The sequence below is a fragment of the Leopardus geoffroyi genome, chromosome E1 (assembly GCF_018350155.1).
Source record: "Leopardus geoffroyi isolate Oge1 chromosome E1, O.geoffroyi_Oge1_pat1.0, whole genome shotgun sequence".
In the NCBI taxonomy this organism is placed as follows: domain Eukaryota; kingdom Metazoa; phylum Chordata; class Mammalia; order Carnivora; family Felidae; genus Leopardus; species Leopardus geoffroyi.
In genome coordinates, this window is record NC_059330.1 from 49,689,734 (window position 1) to 49,706,587 (window position 16,854).

The window sequence follows — 16,854 nt, forward strand, 5'->3', positions numbered from 1 at the left end:
GACTGAATCTTTGAGAGGTCTGAAATACGGTTCAGCCTCTAACTCTCTGGCCAAAGTCCAAATGTGCACATCGAAGTGAAACATTACAAGTGCACTCAAAAAGCAACAGGGTGGAGCTCGCGCTTCTCAGAGAAGGCAGCCGGGGCCCGGGAAAGGGCTCGGGGACTCGGAGAAGAGGATTCTGCCTCGCCCAGGGGGGCTGTGTGAACACAGTGAGAGGGGGTGGAAAGGCGAGATGCCCCGAGCTGGGCTGGGACGAGGGCTGGCCTGGCCGCACGGATAGGCTGCCTCTTTGTCCCAGGCCCTGCCCAGATGCCACGTTGAGATGCTCAAGGACAAATGGGAAAGTTTTTCCTGTACTCTCATCTTCCTGGGCCCCAACAACCTCGCCTAGGGTCAACTTGCAACTTCCCCCTCCTCGCCCATCTCCTTTGTTTTGGCCTCTGCCCCTCCTTCCGAGACCCCCACTCGGGGCACTAGCCTCTGCCCCCACTGGATCCGTAGCCTTCTTCAGCCCCACTGCGCCCGCGAACTCCCTCCCTTCGTGCTCGGCCGGCCGCTCCTGGCCCTCAGCCCACAGCGGGGGTGGGGGCGCTCGAATCCCCGCAGGGGGAGAGGGAGCCCACCCAGACCGTGCGGGCCGGGAGCCGCCCCTGCCGCGCTGCCGCGGCCCTCTGGAGGCGCAGGCCCGCGCCACTCCCGCTACAAGTGGCCGACAGGACTAGACCCCTGCTCGCGACTTCTGCCCCCCAGCTCCCCGCAGGGCAGGGGCCGCGGCTTACGTGCAGTCCTGGTTGAAAGAGAAGCAGCTGAGCGCCGCCTCGACCCCGCCCGGGGGGCCATCCGCGGCCTCGGCCTCCATCGGGGGCTCGGCCCGGGGAAGCCGCAGCTCCGAGCCGGCGACAGCCACCTCAGCAGCCCGCTGGCGCCGGCTCCGCGGGCCGGGTCGCGGCCCCCCCTCCGCTCCTGGCCCCGCCCTGCCCTTCTTCGCTCCGCCCCGTCCCCGCTTCGCTCCGCCCCCACGCCCGGCCCAGATCCTCCGGCGCGTCCGAGCCATACCCGGCAGCCGAGGGGGTGGGGTCCCCACCCTCGGCCGCCATTGGCTATGAGTCCACGCCGCCGCGCCCCCTTGGCCAATTGACGACAGCTGTGGGCTGGACCGCCCTGGTAGCGACCCGCCCCCAGCTCAGCGACGCGGCTCTCCATTGGGCGAAGGAGGGTGACGCAAGGCTGCAGGCCACGTGGTAGTGTTTTCATTGCCAGAGGCTGCGAAGCGGAAGTCCGGAAGAACCAGTGCAACTGAGGCCGTACCTGGTGGCCACCTTCTGGCGTCTGCGGTGGAGCTGCGGCTGAGGGGGCGGGCGGACGCGCTCCGTCCCACCCCACCCAGACCCCTGTGGCATGTAGCTCTCCGTCTATTAAACTTACAGAGGTTAGTAGCGTGAGACGCCAAAGCCCCACCCTTTTACAGAGTCTTCAAACTGCTTTGAGAAAAGCCAGACAGATCGCATGTTACCTTCACGGTTGCCCTGCTGTTGAGAACTCTTTCTACATGCCCAGCGCTGTGCTAACCGTGTATGTTATCCCTTAGAATTCCTATAAAACAAGAATATATACTTTATGCCCAATTTTAATAAGGAGCAACTGAACAATTAAGTAATCTGTCTGAAGTAACAGAATAAGTGGTAGAATGTGGATTTGTCTCAATTCAAGCTTCGTGCACCAAGAAATTCTGCTAGGGAATTTGGCAAAACCTATCTGATCTATAATTGGGGGGGAAAAAAGGAAGAAAATGTCTATAAGGTAGCGTGCTTGATGAAAGGGATGAGGTCTTGAAGATGGCACAATTCAAAACTCACATATTTGAGATAAATCCTGACAAGTCTCTCTTCCCAAGCTAAATTCAAGTTGCCTTGTAGAATACCCAGCACACTTTATAAATCAGTAGCTCTGCTGGCTTTGGATTTATATAATTCCTGATGAATTTTTAATTCGTGCTTTTCAAGTTGAGATGGCATTTTAATTGTTATACCACAGTATTTCAAATTGGCATTATTAAAATTTATTTTGTGACAAAGCTATATATACGTGTGTGTGTATGTGCGTGCGTACACACACACACACACACACTTTGGGAGCTTGGACCTGTAATGGATGAGTGAAGCGCATTATTTCATTTAAGCTTTTCTTTTTTTTTTTTTTAATTTTTTTTTCAACGTTTATTTATTTTTGGGACAGAGAGAGACAGAGCATGAACGGGGGAGGGGCAGAGAGAGAGGGAGACACAGAATCGGAAACAGGCTCCAGGCTCTGAGCCATTGCGGGGCTCGAACTCACGGACCGCGAGATCGTGACCTGGCTGAAGTCGGACGCTTAACCGACTGCGCCACCCAGGCACCCCTCATTTAAGCTTTTCTAGTTGCATATCCAGTTTGGGTTTTCCAAAATGCAAATGTAACAGTTTGTTCAGTTCAGGCTATTCTTTCTCTCAACTGATGTTAAAATAGTTTAGCTCATAGATCCGCGGATGCTCTTCAGTCGATTGTGAGGTGTTGTAGAAACTATCGTAAGCGAAAAGAGCTTCTGTTTGGATGCTTTAACTGCATCATCTTTGTAACCTCTAAGATCAAAAGTGCTTCTCACCACCCCCAGCTCAGGCATTTAGAAAACCAGGAATCTGGTACGCTAGGTGCTCCGTTGTTTGGAAAATTCAATAAAGGACAGAATAAATTCGGTTTGTAAAGTGGAAGTTGTTATTCTCAACAGTTCGGACTTTATAGGCTAGAGTTGGGAGCTGGTGTTAGTGTTTGAGCAGGAGCGTTTCATGATAAAAGCCGTGTTTTAGGCAGATAAACTTGCCCAGGGTGTGCAGAACAGATTAGAAGGGGAAAAAGCCTCGGCCAATGTGAAATTCTAGGAGTAAAGGGGTATGAGATGCGAACTATTGCATGGCAGCAAGGCTAGAAAGTTGAAGACAAACCCAAGCGAAATTTTTTTTTCTGTTGAAATATATTTGACATATAACATTGTGTAAACTGAAGGTGTATAGCATGTTGATTTGACATTCATGTATTGTAATATGATTGCCATTGTGGCTATAATTAGCACCACCAACATATCACATGAAGAGCTATTTTGAGGCAATGTTGTCCCATAGAAAGGTAACAAACCAAAGAAAGAAAGAAAGAAAGGTGATGTCAGCCACAGATGTGAACCCCATATGTAATTTAACATTTTCTAGAAGCCACATTTGAAAAGATAAAAAGAGATAAGTAAATTAATTTTAATAATATCTTTAACACAATATGTCAAAAATCTCATTTTAATGGGCCGCCCATGTGAAACTATTAACCAGCTGGTTTATTTATTGTTTTAATTAATTAATTAATTTTAATCAGCTAGTTTAAAGTACTATTTTTTTAGTGTAGGTATTTAAAATCCAATGTATCTTTTTCACTTAGAGCATATCTCAATTTAACCTAGCCACCTTTTAAGCGCTCATGCGGCTGGTAGCTATCTTATTGCCCAGTAAAGTTTGGGGAGAATAAACCACAGATGGTAGCTGATGGGGGAGGGGGGGTATAGCAGAGACGAAGAGGGAAACGTCCACGCTGATTCCGTAGTTAGGATTGCCGTTGGGAAAGTGGAAGCTCGTGGTGCTGCTTTCAGAAACTAGATATTTGGGCAGGTATTTAGGGAGTGAGGTGAACTGAATGCTCATTGGAATTCCAGTTCAAGCCTTGAGATGTACGCCCGGGAGAAAACTGATCATCTTTCCAGCCCCACCCTTCGTGAATGATCCCCCTTGTATGTTTCCCACTGAGTTAATGGTCCACCATCCACCACTACCCATGTGGAAATAACATTCCAGGGCTGCCTCATCCGGTTTTATTTTTTCCCAAGACGATACAGAAATCTGTATTTTTATATAAATAAATTTAACATAACTATTTATTTTATATAAACCTATATTTTATGTAAAAATTTAAAAGGTTGATGACCAATTCTTATTTTTAAAAAACACTGTGAAGGCCAAATTAAATATACGAGCTGGCTGGATGTGGTTTGTGGAGGTCCAGTGTGTGACCTCTGTGTGAGGCATAATTCCCAGAAATTTACTGGCATAAACATCTAAAGAAAAGGCTGCAAATAGATTTGAAGGTGTTGGATTCCTTTAATATCAGGCTGATTTTTCTTTTTCTGAGTCCTAGTTCTAGGTTCCGTGGGAGAGGAAACTCCTGATTTATTTATTTTTTTTAAGTTTATTTATTTTGTGGGGGAGAGAGAGCGTGCACGTGCGCACGTGAGCCGGAGAGGGGCAGAGAGAGAGGGGGGGACAGAGAGAGAGGGAGAGAGAATCCTAAGCAGGCTGGGCACACTGTCGGCACAGAGCTGGGCTCGGGGCTCGATCTCGCAAAGCGCGAGATCATGACCAGAGCAGAAAAAGAGTCGGACGCTTAACCAACTGAGCCACCCCGGCGCCCTGAGGACACTCCTGATTTAAACCCTGGGTTTATGGCATCCTAATCCTTCCACATTCTTGGAACAGAAATTTCAACACTGCATAACAGGAGCCGAGGCTATCTGGAGGAAGAGGGGAATATGACACTTAACCGCAGGAAAAACAAGATTTCAGCTTTTTGCCTTTCTTCCAGTTGAAATTTCCTAAATGTCTATCTTTTCTCAAACAAAATGTCCATTACTTCTGGGGAAACAGTAAGTCAGCAAAATCCGGAAGAATAAAGCTGAGCTTGAGACTCAAGTGTTCTTGGTAATATACAAAATTGCAGGCCACAATTCAGCTAATGGGGAGACTTCCTATTTGTTCAGCAATCAGGTTGTAATTTTAAAATGCTGATTAGGGAATGCATAGGGCATGAACAGGGGAAGTTGGAAATGGGACATCCTGTCTGATGCAACCCTCATGTCACCCAATATGGTTGCCCATAACACCCAACTGGCTATAATTAGAGTGAGTACGAGGTGAGCAAATACCACTCCTGTCCACTTCTTCTTTTCATAAAATCCATTCTGTTTTTATAAGATCAAACCACAGGGAATAGCTCCTTTTCCTTTTCTGATGCGTCTCAGCACTCAGAACGTGAGCTGAGAAAGAGTAGAACCGGAATAGACAAGTGTATGGTGGTACTTTGAGAAAAGAATAAAGGAGGGAGATTCTGGGGACAGTGTAGAATAGGTAAGACTTGGGGGGTAGGGAGAGGGAAGGGTGATGTGTCGCAAGCTCAGGGAGTCAGCCCTACCGATCTGGGGTAGAAGGTAAGGGGTTGAAATGTAGGATAATCTCTGGGAAAGCAGGTGATCCCGTCAGATTGGCAAACAGGAAGTGTCCGGCCAGAGGTATGGCTAAACAGCAGGCACAGTTGGGCTTTTTTGTTACTAATCATAGGCACAATCTGCGTGGTAAAACATGGCTGCCATGAATGAACAGTTCCTATTATGTGCCTTTGCTCCCCAAATGGAACCATTATTTCTGGTTTTATCAATTAAAAAGCCAACAGCCGTTCTAATAGTCCTTGACTTCCGTATTTCCTCTCAAGAGCAAGAAACAAGGGTACTTCATTAAAGAGTGAACTGCAGTGTCTTTGACCTTTGACTGCATTCTCTTTCCCAGCTCTCTTATTTCTGCTTCCAGAATAATCTTCTTAGAACACTGAGGCAAAATTATAAGTTCTCCATAAATACTTGCTGATCGGCTGACGTTCACGAAGACAGTAGCTTTCCGTGTGTGCATTTGCAGACATAACTTGAGCTAACCATCTATTAGTCAAGACGATGCAGAGAGGAGGTTCGTCATGGAGTTTTTGTTCACTGGGACATCTTAAGACCAGCCAGGATTGCAGAGAAGTGTTCATCAGGTCAACCAACTGCCCCGACTTAAGTTTTAGAGTATAAATATAGGTGATATCTGGAAATAGAAAGCAAAACTTTATAGAAAGCTTGGCTTGAAACCTCATACCTCTTCTCACTTAATGTCTATTACCTGTCCTGTCCCAGAGATTTTTATCCCCATGGCACAACTGCGTAAACCAAGGTTGAGAGATGTTGGATAAGTTGCTCAAGGTCCTAGGGCTGTTTGCGATGGAGATGTAGTTTGCCCTCGGTCCCTTCCACTGTATTTCCAGGTCACCCCGTGTTCCATGCTTCCTCTCAGACTGCTCAAAGCTGGGAACAGAACTGGCAGTGTGACCTGAACTCCATTCTTTAAGGAGACAGAGAGGCAAGGGTGGAGGGAAAGAGACAGGCTTATGCCAAGAGGGCCATGGGCCAAGTGTAAGAGGCAGGGCACCTTTTCAAGGGGGGCAAAGCTTTGCTTATGCTTGCCATGGGTACTACTAGAAGTATCTAAGAACCTCTTTTGCTCCGAGGTAAAGGGTTAGTTAACCTGCGCTCATGGGCGAGGGTGGCTAGTTCGTAAGTGGTGCCGTGGGACTCTGGGTTTCCTCCTGGCTAGAGAGAGAGTGTGAAGAATGGTAACCATTCCTTGGAATTCTTCACTTCTAGGGAAAAGGTGATTTCAAAGGCCATCGGCTAAGAATCCCACGATTCTTGGTGAACAGTGCCATCTAGCGACCTGCTGTATTTAGTTCCAGCCCGGTAGGGCAACCTTGTAGGAAAAGACTGGCTTCACGAGACACGGAGAGCTAATCACCAAACCCTGGAAGAGGAGCTCCAGGCTCTCCTGTGTTCTTCCAGAACTTCTTTCCTGTCTATACATGGAAGATACAGACACCTCACTCACCACTCTCTTGCAGAAGAAGTTTAGAAGGGGGTTGCCCGTGCATTCATTGGACACATTTTTATTCAGTGCTTGTTATGCGCCCGCCATGGTTGCGGGTCCTGGGGAGGCGCCATGGGGAAAATTAAATAAAAATCCCTGCTTCTATGGGCACAGAGACCAGAGACAGGAAAAAACAGAATGGAGAGTATCTCAGATGGCCATGAGTGCCAAGGAGAAAAATAAAGCCGTTGGAAGGGATGTGGGAGGTGTTGGGGAGAGGAGGGCTTGATAAAGAGTAGGAAGGGAAGGTGTCGCTGGGAGGTTCCATTTGAACAAAGACCTGAAGGAGAGAAGGGAACATGAGGGGGAAAAGCATTCCTGGCAGGAGGAACATGGAGGAGGCAAGGGTGGATGGAGGAGAGAGAAGAGGGGCAGATACATAGGAAAAGAGGTCGGAATGGTCATGCTTGGGCATGTGGAGGAGGGACGAGAAGCCATTGGATATTTGGACTTATATTTGAACAGAATCACTCAGGCAGCTGTGCTGAAAACAAATTAAAGGTGTCTTGGGAGGGGCGCCTGGGCGGCTCAATCGCTTGAGCGTCCGAGTTCAGCTCAGATCATGATCTCCCAGTTTGTGAGTTCGAGCCCTGCGTCGGGTTCTGTGCTGACAGCGCGGAGCCCATTTCAGATCTTCTGTCCCCGCCCCTCTCTCTGCACCTTCCCTGTTCACTCTCTTTCTCTCAAAAATAAACAAAACATTAAAAAAAAAGGTGCCCTGGGAGATTCACAGTTCCCTTTAGCACATTTAAAAACTCCACAAACCCCAGTTTATTGTTTACTTAACGTTGTTTAACGAGGACTTTCCAGGCTTACACAGATCTCTTTCTTCCCGCAACACCCACTACCTTCTTGCGGGACCCGAGAAACGAAAGTCAGTGCTGATAAGCAGACTGTGATGTTCCCGACAGTCATAAATGACGCGAGCCCAAAGCCAACAGAAAGCAGTGATTTCCCCAAGGCCACGCCACAACCGCAAAGGAGCTACCGTTGAGTGACTGATTCTTTCTTATCAGTACCTTCCGCAGATTCACTCCATTCCTCCGTTATGAAACCACGCCACTTCACGGCCACTGGCAATCCGGGCCCGATTCCTGTATCCCCTACCCTTCCCACCTTAGAGTCACTTAGCACAAACCCAAAACCCCACAAGAAAACCCCCTTCCTACAGCCACCGTGGTTCATTTGGTGTACGTTTTCCCTTGCTGCACCAAGTGAAGAAAATGAACATCGACTGGGTGAACCTGGCGGTCTTGACCTACAGCTTTATCTATCTGCCCCTAGGATTTTGTAGATCAAAGTTTAAGAAGAGCTGGACAAAATAACGACTTCCTACCATCATATTCTTTGAGTCTAAGGCAGAGATACCGTGCCCCGCTAAAACGTCTTGCGTACCAAGTGGAACACAATGTCTGGTCCATGAAAGTGGTGAGAGACTATATTGCCAAATATTTTTTGAAAATATGCTGGATGCTTCATAGAAATGAGGTTCTACGGTATGTGACCTTTGGCGTCTGGCTTCTTAGCATAACGCTTCCAAGGCTCGTCCAGGGTGTAGCCTGTATCAGCGTTTCATTTCTTTTTACGGCTGAATAATATTCCGTTATATGTATATTCCACGACTAATTTATCCATTTGTCAGCGGGTGGACATTTGAGTTGTGTCCACCTCTTGGCTGTCGTGAACACTGCTACTATGAACACGTGCGTGTGCGCGATTATTTGAGGACCTGTTTTCGATCGTCTTTCCATTGTACCTGTGTTCAGTATATCTTGGAATGGAATTCCGGATTGTATACATATTTTTAAGTTTACTTATTATTGAGAGAGAGAGAGAGAGCGTGCGCACGCAGGGGAGGGCAGAGAGAGGGGGAGAGAGAGAGAATCCCAAGCAGGCTCTGCACCATCAACACAGAGCCCGATGCAGGGCTCGAACCCACGAACCGTGAGATCACGACCTGAGCTGAAGTCAGACACTGAACCGACTGAGCCACCCAGGTGCCCTGTATATTTTTTTCTATATATTTAACTTTTGAAGAACTGGCAAAACTGTTTTCCACGGAGGCTGAGCCATTTCACATTCCCATAGCAATGAACGAGGGCTCCGATTCACCATTTGTTATTTGCTGTTTTTATTTTTCACGATCACCATAGCCATCCCCGTGGGTGTGAAAAACACTGAGATTTTATGCCATGTCTGCAAAGTTGCAAGCTCTTGGGACATCCAAGTAGTGTTGGGTCCCCCAGTGCTCGCAATGAACCAAGGCCGTGCTGTATTTTCAAGGCTCCCACACCCATTCCGGGTCACGCTCTGGCAGGTGGGCAACAAAGCTCTGTATCGTATGGAAACTTGTTCAGCTTCAACCCATACAGCTGAAATGTGAGTCCAGGGCGGGGCCAAGTCAGGGGAACAATCTGAGGCAGACCCTGGGCTGCCCTTTCTGGCTTGTTCTTTCCATTCTTTCTTTTTTTTAATTTTTTTTTAATGTTTTTATTTATTTTTGAGACAGAGAGAGACAGAGCGTGAGCAGGGGAGGGGCAGAGAGAGGGGGAGACACCGAATCCGAAGCAGACTCCAGGCTCCGAGCTGTCAGCACAGAGCCCGACACGGGGCTCGAACTCACGGAGTGTGAGGTAATGACCTAAGCTGAAGTCAGACGCTTAACCGATTGAGCCACCCAGGTGCCCCTGTTCTTTCCATTCTTATCGTTTATTCTCCTAGCTAAGACCCCTTGATGCTGGGACATGGTCTTCAGGTACCCCAGGACATGATTACACCCCAGCTTCCGTTCAGCTGGGGCATCTCCATTCTGCAGGTTTCTTGTTAGGGTGAGAACAGTGCTAATCACGTAACTAAAGACGCAAAGGACAAGGTCCTTTGGGAACCGGAGCGCTTTTCTTCTTTAAACTGGGAAGATCCTGTGGGTGTTTCAGGGGCAGCTGATATCTGGGCATAGGGTACATTATAAGGGATTGAGAGAGAGAGAGAGAGAGAGATCGATCCAGGATCATTGGTGGCGAGGTAATAGTTGAGGCCATGAGAGGAGGTAAGATGTAACGAAAAATGTGTCAGTTGGTGAAGAGCTGGACTGAATGTCCTGGTATTCCTTTAATTTTAGGAACACTACCAGAAAGGAGGCTGGTGCTTGTGCTGAGCCGCCTTCAGCAGCTCCACGTCCCGCATTGCTGATGAGTGAGAGCCTCTGTTATAAATGGAAACGTGAATCGGCAAGTGCTCACCGGCTAACGCTCAACCCACCAGCTTATTTTGCTACCTATTATGTACGTGATCTGCGATTTTGCTTATTGATTGCAAATATGCACGAGGAATAGGAAGCTGGCGTGTTTTCCAAAAACGAGACGGAGCGTTTTCGCTGCTGCGTGTCTCAACCGGGTATGACTTCGACTTTCATCGTTTCCCTGAGGTCAGAAACAGCCTTTGGTGGGTTTCAATTTTTTTTTTTTTTTTTTTTTTTTTATATAGAAGTTTGACTCCCGAGACTGTTTCAGAGCCTTTAGGAAAGATATCAAGTGGATGAGACATGTCTGAAAATATTTAAAGTGGCGATTTCCTAGGCCCTCTTTCTCCACTTTCTCCGTAGGCATCTGTTCCCATATGTGGAGGTTTAAGTCAGCCTCTATCTACAGATGACCCTTGTCTGACCTCACTCTCTGGAATGCTCTGCCTGCCTCTGTCTTTCATGCCAGAGCACATCAACACTACCTTCTGTTGGCATTCCTGATAGGATCTCTTTCTCCTGAGCTCTTGAAAGAATCCTGCTTCAGCAACTCTAGAGAATGGTGGGAGAGTTGGTCTTTAAAAACAGATTTATCCCAAACCAAGGACAGGAATCACTTATTTTGCACCACTGTGTGCATTGACTCTTCTTTTCTCCCAATCCATGAATATAGTATAGATTCTTAGGTCCCCTTGACCCAGGAATGCAGTTTCCCATGCCTACATAGGCCAAGTCCTTCTGTTCTCAGAGATTCTAATTACATTAGCCTGTGTATTTTCTTTAAAACGGTTATCACAACCTAAAATTACCTTGTTTATTTGCTTACATATTCACTGTCTATCTCTTCTATCTTGAAAGTAAACTCCATGAGAGCAGGGTATTTTTTTTTTTAAAGAAAAGTATTTTTTAAATTATTTCTTTATTTTTAGAGAGAGAGAGAGAGAGTGCACATGAGCAAGGGAGAGAGGGAGAATCTAAAGCAGGCTCCACCCTCAGTGTGGAGACCAACTCCCAGGTCTCCATCCCATGACCCCGGGATCATGACCTGAGCCAAAATCAAGAGTCAGACACTCATCCCACTGAGCCACTCAGGCGCCGTGAGAGCAGGGCCTTATGTGTCTTCTCCCAGCATCCAGAGCAATGCTTGTCCACATAATAGGTGCTCATGGAATATTTGCCAACTGACTGACTTACAGAATCAGTCATTAAAACATCATACGAAAATTAGCTTTCCATTAACTCCTTCTAAGTGTCATTTTCTTGTCTCTCTTGAACAATGACATTGTCCAAATGGAGCTAGTATTTTGACCAAATACCAACTAACTATGTTAGTGGCTTTTGAGATTTGGGACCCCCTTTACACCCTTAAAAGTTGTTGAAGACCCAAAGGGCTAGTGTTCATGTGAGTCATATCTGTCATTATTTAGTGTGATAGAAATGAAAACTGAGAAGAGTTCAAAATATTTATTTACTAATTCATTAAAAATAGGGGCGCCTGGGTGGCGCAGTCGGTTAGGCGTCCGACTTCAGCCAGGTCACGATCTCGCGGTCCGTGAGTTCGAGCCCCGCGTCGGGCTCTGGGCTGATGGCTCAGAGCCTGGAGCCTGTTTCGGATTCTGTGTCTCCCTCTCTCTCTGCCCCTCCCTCCCCCACTCTCTCTCTCTTTTAAAACAATAAACATTAAAAAAATTTTTTAAAAATAAAACGTTTATATTTCCCAAAACTATATCATCGCCGTGGCGGCCAAGATGCATAGTGGGTGATGAGTGACGGAAAAGCAAACCAAAAGTTAATACTTTGTTACACTCAAGACACATCCACACGCAAACAAGAACAACAATAATAAAAACATATACCTTTACTGAGCGCAGACTCTGTGCTCCCTATTTTCCAAAGATTATCTCTATTTTTTATAATAACATTTGCAGGTAGGAATTATTAACCTCATTTCAAAGATAAAGAAATGGAAGCTCAGAAAACTTACACAATCTGTCCAAGGTCACCAAGCTAATAAGTGACAGAGAAGAGATGGACATATTCAAGCTTCTTTTAGCATCAAATGTAGATGAACACAGTAGGGCAGCAAAAACCCAGCAACAGTGAGGAGTTCACAGTGAAAATTCACCTTGCAGGTTTGTACAAAAGAATCAAGGAATCAAACAATGCAGTTTTTAAAACAAATTTTTTTAAGGTTTATTTATTTTTTTTTTGAGAGAGAGAGAGAGAGAGAGAGTGAGTGCACAAGTGGGGGAGGGGCAGAGAGACACAGAAACAGAATCTGAAACAGGTTCCAGGTTCCCAGCTGACAGCACAGAGCCTGACGTGGGGCTCGAACCCATGAACAGTGAGATCGTGACCTGAGCCGAAGTTGGACGCTTAACTGACTGAGGCACCCGGGTGCCCCTGCAGTTTTTTTCTTTCAGTGATGTACAGCTGAAGAAGCTAATGCACCTTTTTGTGATTTGAAAGGAGTACATTTACAGCAAAAGATTGGAGAGCAATGAAATATGCCTCAGCAGAGGACGGGTTATATCAATTGTGGTACATTATAGACGGAATACTATGAAGTCATTAAACAGAGTGAGGCAGCCCTTTCTTACTGAAACCAAGTGTAAGATACATTGTTATGTGAAAACATAAGGGAAGGGCTGGTCTATTTCTGTTTTTAAAATGCGTGCAGTCTTGTGCACGTGTAGCTGGTTTCTTCCATGAACCTGATGGAGGGATGAACAGGAGATAGTTTATTTTTCTGTAATCAAACCCCCTTCAGATGTGGCATGGGTCCTTCCGGAGAGTAGATGTCCCTCTCATAGCCAGTTCAAAGCCGTCATGCTTCTCTTTTCCTCTTCCCTGCCTTCTCCTCCCCGCCTCACCCCTGTTTTCTCCCGAGTCGGGGGCCAGGAGAGGGGATTAGTAAGAGAAGGGTGAAGTCTTCATCGGTGACATCCCAGGACTTCTTTCTTGCCTAACACTTTCCCATTGGGCAGCTTAAAAAAAATTTTTTTTTAATGTTTATTCATTGTTTTCTTGAGAGAGAGACAAAGCGTGAGCAGGGGAGGGGCAGAGAGAGAGAAGGAGACACAGATTCTGAAGCAGGCCCCAGGCTCTGAGCTGTCAGCACAGGGCCCAATGCGGGGCTTGAACTCACAAACTGCGAGATCATGACCTGAGCCGAAGTCAGACACTTCACCGACTGAGCCACCCAGGCGCCCCAGAGCAGCTCTTCAGATGTCTCCAAAAGCCTGGGTCCCATGTGTGGGACCTCATGAGGGGCTCTTGTGGGACCCTCTACATTGCCTGGCTCCTGACTTGGGTGATGCGCTCTTTGGCAGACCTCTGTGGCTCTTCTCAGCCCATCCACAGCCTCGTTCTTCTGTCACACTGGCAGGTGGCAGGCGGGGCCCTTCAAGGTGGCTCCAGCCTTGATAATTCCTCTGGCTTCTGTTACTCGGGTAGCTCATAAGTCCTCGCCTTGCCACGACTGGGGTAGGGACTTCCCCACTGCTACGCTCTGTCCCCTAATCCTGCCTGTGGGAGGCAGGCAGTAGGCTTTGTGTTCACATCTTTCCCTCCCACATTCTAGGGGCCACAGGCCAAACTCCCAGGGACTTTCTTGCTGTCCCTGCTCAGGCACTCTAGGGTGGGCCTGAGCCTTTACAGGGCAACAAACCTTCCAACCGGGGCCAGCTACATGATTTGCAGGGCCCAGTGCAAAATGGAGACTCGAGGTCCCTTGTTCGAAAAAGTGGGAAAGGGTGCTGATAAAATCACTAAAATATAAGGCTTTGTCCTAAAAATATATTACTTATAAAATATAACAGGGGTAAGAAAGGTACTTGCGTGTCAACATAAACTTCCAAATGGCAAAAAAATAACATTTCGATGCCAAAATTTTACGTAACGCAGGCTCCAGGCTGCCAGCTGTCAGCACAGAGCCTGACGCGGGGCTCGAACTCACGGACCGTGAGATCATGACCTGAGCCGAAGTCGGACGCTTAACCGACCGAGCCACCCAGGCGCCCCTATTTTTTTAATAATTTTTTAATGTTTATTTTTGAGAGAGAGAGAGCGTGCACGCAGAAGGGGCAGAGAGAGAGAGAGAGAGAGAGAGAGAGAGAGAGAGAGAGACAGGCAGACAGAGGATCCAAATTGGGCTCTGAGCTGTCAGCACAGAGCCCGACGCGGGGCTCGAACTCACAGACGGCGAGATCATGACCCGAGCTGAAGTCGGACGCTCAACCGACTGAGCCACCCAGGCACCCTGTTATATTCATTTTACAGTATACATAGTTAGGTATGGTTTAGCATTCTTCAATTCAGCTGAAAAAATGTAAAGCCTGGAAAATTGCTAGATTTAGAGCATTGGGTCAGATGAACGCTGCTTTTTTTCCCTCAGCTATGTTTTTGGAAAGGTAGGGAGTCCGCTGTCATTTGGTGCTGTTTTTCAAATGATGAGGTGTGCTTCCTCAGGACTGAAGACGTTACTTCCTGCGTTGGACATCCGTGCATGTACAGGAGGAGGTGAGGGCTGGGTGACTTGGACAGCGGGGTCCCAGGGGCCTGCTTGATCCCTGGCTGCCTGATGTCACGCATAGTGAGAAGGCTGACGGCCAGCGGGCGGGCAGGGCTGTCTCCGGTCGCATGATGAATGTTCAGCCGAGCAGGATGTCAGGTGGTTCAGCAGAATGTTCAACCTCCTGCAGCCCCCCATCCAGCCTCTCAGCCAGCTTATCAAATAAGATCCAAGGGACACCAACCTTCAAAATCAAAACACCCGAGTTTTCCTCTGTGCTTAAAGAAGTAAACAAAACATTTAAAAAAAAGGTCTCAAAAAATTCCTACATCTAAATTAGATGCATTTCTTTTTTTTCTAATGTTCATTTATTTATTTATTTATTTATTTTTTTTAATTTTTTTTTTTCAACGTTTATTTATTTTTGGGACAGAGAGAGACAGAGCATGAACGGGGGAGGGGCAGAGAGAGAGGGAGACACAGAATCAGAAACAGGCTCCAGGCTCTGAGCCATCAGCCCAGAGCCCGACGCGGGGCTCGAACTCACGGACCGCGAGATCGTGACCTGGCTGAAGTCGGACGCTTAACCGACTGCGCCACCCAGGCGCCCCAAATGTTCATTTATTTTTGAGAGAGGGAGAGAGAAAGAGAGAGAGGCAGAGAGAGAGGGAGAACAGAGAATCTAAAGCAGGCTGTCTGCGAAAAGCCTGACGTGGGACTTGAACCCATGAACCGTGAGACCATGACCTGAGCTGAAGTCAGGTATTTAAGTGATGAACCACCCAGGTGCCCCAGACTAAATATTTTCTAGTTTCCCCTATGGTGTTGTATATTTATATTTATATTTGTATTTTTATTTATATTTAAGGAATATTTCAAAATTTCTAAACATGTCAAGCTGTTGTTACTATCCTTCAAGTTGATTTCAAGTTTTGCAGAGAACATGGTGATGTGATGTGGAATTTTTGGGTCGCTTGATTTTTTTGACGCCCTACCTTTGCAGCCTAATGCATGTGTGTGTGTGTGTGTGTGTGTGTGTGTGTGTGTGCGCGCGCGCGCGCGCGCGCGCGTGTGTGTTTCTTGGTCAATTCTGGCAAATGTTCTACAGTGTTTAAAAACAATGTCAGTGTAATAATTGTTGGGCGCAGAGCTCTCTCTCTAATATCGATTAAATCAAACTTTTCAGTGACATTGTTTAAATCTTGGATCTTCTTGATAATGGTTTGGGCCAATTTTGGATTATTTTTGTCATTTGATTTTGTACTTTTTATCTGCCATGTTTGCCTACCCGTCTGTTTCTCTCCTTGATTAATATTCATGACTGCCTACTTCACCCCCTTTTAACCTATTTTGATTTGGAAGTTATATCTCTTAACTATGCTTTTAGACATTACTCTATAGTGTGTTTTTTGTAAAGCTTATTTTTTATGTATTTAAAATGTTTTTAATGTTTATTTATTTTTGAGAAAGAGACAGAGTGCAAGTGGGGGAGGGGCAGAGAAAGAGAGGGAGACCCAGAATCCGAAGCAGGCTCTGAGCTTTCAGCACAACGCGGGGCTCGAACCCACAGACCGTGAGATCATGACCTGAGCCGAAGTCCGACGCTTAACTGACTGAGCCACCCCGGCGCCCCTAAGCTTATTTTTAAAATTTTAATCCAGATTAAACAATCAAAGGCTACAAAATAACTTATAATGAGAAGGGACAGACCCATACCTCACATCTCCTCATCTTAAGCTCACACACCATGTGTATTTACTTCCAGTGTCTTTTCTTTTGGGTGCTCCTGAATTCTGGATTCTTCAGTATATCTAAGTAACATGCCCTGTGTTGTTTATTCATTGGCAAATTTTAGACATTGCTTTTACTTGTCTTGGGTGAGAGTGGAATCTTAAATCCCCTCTTCCTCCATAATATAGGAATATTAAAATCCTCCCTAGTCAGCTTTGTATGTGACACCAGTGGTCATAACATAAACCTTTATTTCTTTTCCCGTCATGCATAAAATCTCACAGACCATCAGGGGATATTAGATACCCTTCTATTCACCACTTCCTGCTCATTTAATTCTCTTCCTTTGTCTGCTGCGTCTTTACTTTGGTGTTTTCTGACGTTGCTTCATAACGATCATGTAAATTTTGTTCTCATCAGGACCGAGACTTGGGGTGCCTGGGTGGCTTAGCTGCTTAGCATCCGGCTCTTGACTTTGGCTCAGGTCATGATCTCACGGTTCGTGGGTTTAAGCCCCGAGTCAGGGTCAGGCTCTTGTGCTGACAGCCGTGGAGTCTGCTTGGGCTTCTCTCT

General features: G+C 46.7%; 1 protein-coding gene and 1 long non-coding RNA gene across 6 annotated transcripts in view; one reads left to right on the top strand and one right to left on the bottom strand.

The window, feature by feature from the left end:
- Nucleotides 1-976, bottom strand: part of WIPI1 (WD repeat domain, phosphoinositide interacting 1) — a 31,636-nt gene extending 30,660 nt beyond the window's left edge. For 2 of the 4 annotated variants that reach the window (XM_045489535.1, XM_045489534.1), the window contains exon 1: nucleotides 783-976. In XM_045489535.1, the coding sequence (XP_045345491.1) occupies nucleotides 783-862 (80 nt within the window). In that variant the 5' untranslated portion in view covers nucleotides 863-976. The remainder of the gene's footprint in view (nucleotides 1-782) is intronic. The other 2 variants (XM_045489536.1, XM_045489537.1) reach the window with 2 other exon arrangements.
- LOC123603969 lies at nucleotides 971-10,912 on the top strand. 2 transcript variants are annotated; one of them, XR_006715144.1, is made up of 3 exons: nucleotides 971-1,432; nucleotides 8,084-8,295; nucleotides 9,918-10,912. It is a non-coding gene; the product is annotated as an uncharacterized LOC123603969 (long non-coding RNA). The 2 variants fall into 2 exon arrangements; XR_006715145.1 differs by having other exon boundaries at nucleotides 8,084-8,227.
- The last annotated feature ends 5,942 nt before the right edge of the window (nucleotides 10,913-16,854 follow it).